This window comes from Helobdella robusta, assembly GCF_000326865.2.
Source record: "Helobdella robusta unplaced genomic scaffold HELROscaffold_5, whole genome shotgun sequence".
In the NCBI taxonomy this organism is placed as follows: domain Eukaryota; kingdom Metazoa; phylum Annelida; class Clitellata; order Rhynchobdellida; family Glossiphoniidae; genus Helobdella; species Helobdella robusta.
Window position 1 is genome coordinate 7,011,571 of NW_008705254.1, and position 3,393 is coordinate 7,014,963.

At 27.4% G+C, this 3,393-nt stretch overlaps 1 protein-coding gene across 1 annotated transcript; it reads left to right on the top strand.

The window, feature by feature from the left end:
• Positions 1 to 1,275: 1,275 nt before the first annotated feature.
• HELRODRAFT_163883 (hypothetical protein) lies at positions 1,276 to 1,629 on the top strand (the record flags this gene model as incomplete). The annotated part of the gene is made up of 1 exon (XM_009027627.1): positions 1,276 to 1,629. The coding sequence occupies one exon, from the start codon at positions 1,276 to 1,278 to the stop codon at positions 1,627 to 1,629; it is 354 nt and encodes a 117-aa protein (XP_009025875.1).
• Between the last annotated feature and the right edge of the window lie 1,764 nt (positions 1,630 to 3,393).

The following is a 3,393-nucleotide window of genomic DNA, read 5'->3' on the forward strand; positions in this document are numbered from 1 at the left end:
GAGTTTGTAAACTAAGTTATAATTATAACAAATTAATAATAAAATTTTTAATTTTTTCGATTGCATTTTTATATATACATTTACATGTTGAAAATTGAAAAGACAAACTTTAAATTGATTAATGCCAACAATTCGGTAGAATTCATACAATACTACATACATATATAATATTTTACAATATTCTGTAAATTCTACCGAATGTTTAGCGTTAATATGTTTGTTGTTCGTTTTTTCGATTTTTCTCAATAAAACATGACTCATATATCGGGATTACTACTACCTCACTGACTAGGAGGCTTAGCATTATAAATATTGACAAAGAAGAATATGATGCTATCGATGAAGAAAAGGAAACCAACGAAAATGGAAAGAGCCAATAAAAAAATCTGACACCTAATTTCTATCTAAGTTCATTTTCACAAAGTAAATATTTCCGTATATAAATCAACTTGCTCTGATGATGATTCATTCGGAATCGAAATATGGCCTTATTTGCAGCATGAATTCGGAAAATAAGTTTATTTTGAATTTTATTAAACTTAATGTTCTCGAAAAAACTTTAGTGAGAAAAATCGAAAAAACGAACTACAAACATATTAACGCCAACACATTTGGTAGAATTTATAGAGAATTGTAAAAATTATGGTCTACTACCAACATATATAATTATATATATATGCGTATATCAGAGATTCAGATTAAAGAAAAATAAAATATATATATATATTTTTATTATGTAGCTCTGACATACGCAGAATCGACTTTTTCAAACCTTCGTGCCACCAAGACCATACTATCCGCACCACATGACGTACACGCACATTATGTATGCACGCGCAAGTACCGCATATTACGCGCATGACGTATGATAGTCTTTGAGTCTTGGGCCGACAGTATTCGAACCAGGCTATCGCGTAATTGAATGAGACTTGGCACTTCGACTGAGCTAACCTCTCGACCATTTATTTGTATATAAGTCGTTCGTGAATTTGAATATATATATATATATATATATATATATATATATATATATATATATATATCAAATATATAAATATATATATATATATATGCAGTAATTTATGAATCTTACCAGCATTCAATATATATATATATATATATATATATGTATATATATATATATATATCGTCAGGTACGGTTAGTATAAATATCCGTGTTGAACTGAAAATTTTGCCATAACGTGAAATATTGAATTGCTCTAATTGTAACGGTACAGTTTGATTGAACGGTAAAGCAAAGATAACATTTTTGAAATGGAACTATCAAAATACAGTTCAGTAATTCTGATAATCGTTGTGTCGTGTTACACGAGATTGATCCTTCTCCCGGCTGTTCTTTCCACACCCGTTTCATATCCAGATAAGAACAACGGCATCGATCTACAAAGAAATGTTGAGGAAATAGATGATGATTTACCTGGCAGAAAAAACTTCTTTCCATCTTCAGAAACATATTTAAACAGAAATGCGTTAAAATCTTTAATCATTAATGATATCATCGAAAGATTGGCCGCTAAAGAAAGTAAAAAGAAGTTCGTGGATTTGCTCGTGAAGAGGCAGTCTATTCCTGGCAGCTGGAATACTGATGCCATTCGCATTTGGGGATAATTGCTGCTGTTTACTCTTAATATTTAATAATTATTTAGATAATTCATTTTCATTATTCAATGACAAAGTTATGGAGCAAGATTTTTTAAACTGAATTTATTAAAGATCTTACCTTTTTGTTGTTTCTACTTTGGTTTTGTGTTTTGTTCTCCATTGCCGTACCAAGTTTCGTAATGTCGCTCGGAAGTTTTTTTTCACTTCGCTTCTCGTAAAAAACTGTCGAAATTAAAATTTTGGATTGAACAACGTTTATTTAGTTTGTTAATACAAAAATTAATTTACCGATCGTAATTTATTTTACGTGTATCATATATGCCTATATTAAAATTATTTATATTATAATTATATGGTTATTTATGGTTAGGACCATTTCTGAAGTTTTATTTTCCTACAAAATTTTTGAAATTAAAATATAAGTTAGTAAATATAAAATTTATTAAATTAAAGTTAGTAATAAAAATGTTGTAAAATAAATTAGATGCATTGTTTTTAAATTAGCAACAGTGTCAGAGTAAGTAAATCTTATTAAAAATGTATGTGAAATAGTAAATTTTACTAAGTAAAATGATAATGTGTTGTAATAATGTTAAATTTAAATATTATAATGTAAGTAAATGTAAAAGAATAAAATTAAAATAAAAAAGTTATGGTATGACATGACTTGAGGGGCTTTGTTGGCTGAAGGGCTTATTGTATTAATAAATTAAATGGTTGACAGAATATTATGTTGGCTGATTATGAATATATTAGATTAGTAAGTTAACTTGCATGTTATGTTGGCTGATTGTGATTGTGGATGTTGTGGTGACTGATTAGAATGTGGACATTATGGGGGCTAATTGTGAATAATATTTTGGCTGATCATATAAATATACTTTGGGAAAGCTAGCAAATGTTCAATAGCAAACTTTCAGTTTTAAGCTGGAAAAATAAGAAGCATTGTAAATTAAATGTTTTTATGAAATGATAAATAATTTAAAGTTTTTAATGATGTTGTGTTTAGTAATAATTATAAGTTGGTTAGTGCCAGAGTTAGGGAATATAGAACGTTTGTCGACTTTAGACAAGTGATAATGTATATTTATGGTGACTGATTGGGATATTATGGTAGCTAAAAGGAATATTATAGTGGCTGAATGGGATATTATGTTAGCTAATTGGAATATTATGTTGGCTGATGGGGAATATTAATCTAATATTCACAATCAGCCAACGTTTTATTCATAAACTTTAAAACCTATTGTTATCTAGTGACAGTTTTAATGAAATAAGTCACTCAGTAAATAAAAAAGTCACTCAGCCAATTGGTGAAAAGGAAATAAAATTAAAAGAAATTAAATATTAATTATATAATTATTTATTTACTTTAATAATTTACTTTCTTTATAATGATATTATATTATTCTATGAGAGTTGTCACAATATAATTCTCAAATGCTGAAAAAGCTTGAAGAATAGATTTAGAATTAAAAAAAACCAATTTGTCATAAAAATAAAACTCTGACCTTGGCTATGCCATTTTAATGATAATCTTAAATCTTAAGTAAAATTCTTTAGGTTTTATGGATGCATTAATGATTAGCAGACATGTGTACAGGATCCCCCAATAGATTAGATTAAATAATTTTTTACATAAGTTTTTTCATTTATTTTGATGCAGCTTTGTGGTGAACAGAATGTGACAGTTTCTGTTTTTAATTCCTAAATACTTTTTCAAATTATTGTGAAATAAATAATTAAATGAAATCTTGTCAAAAACATGAC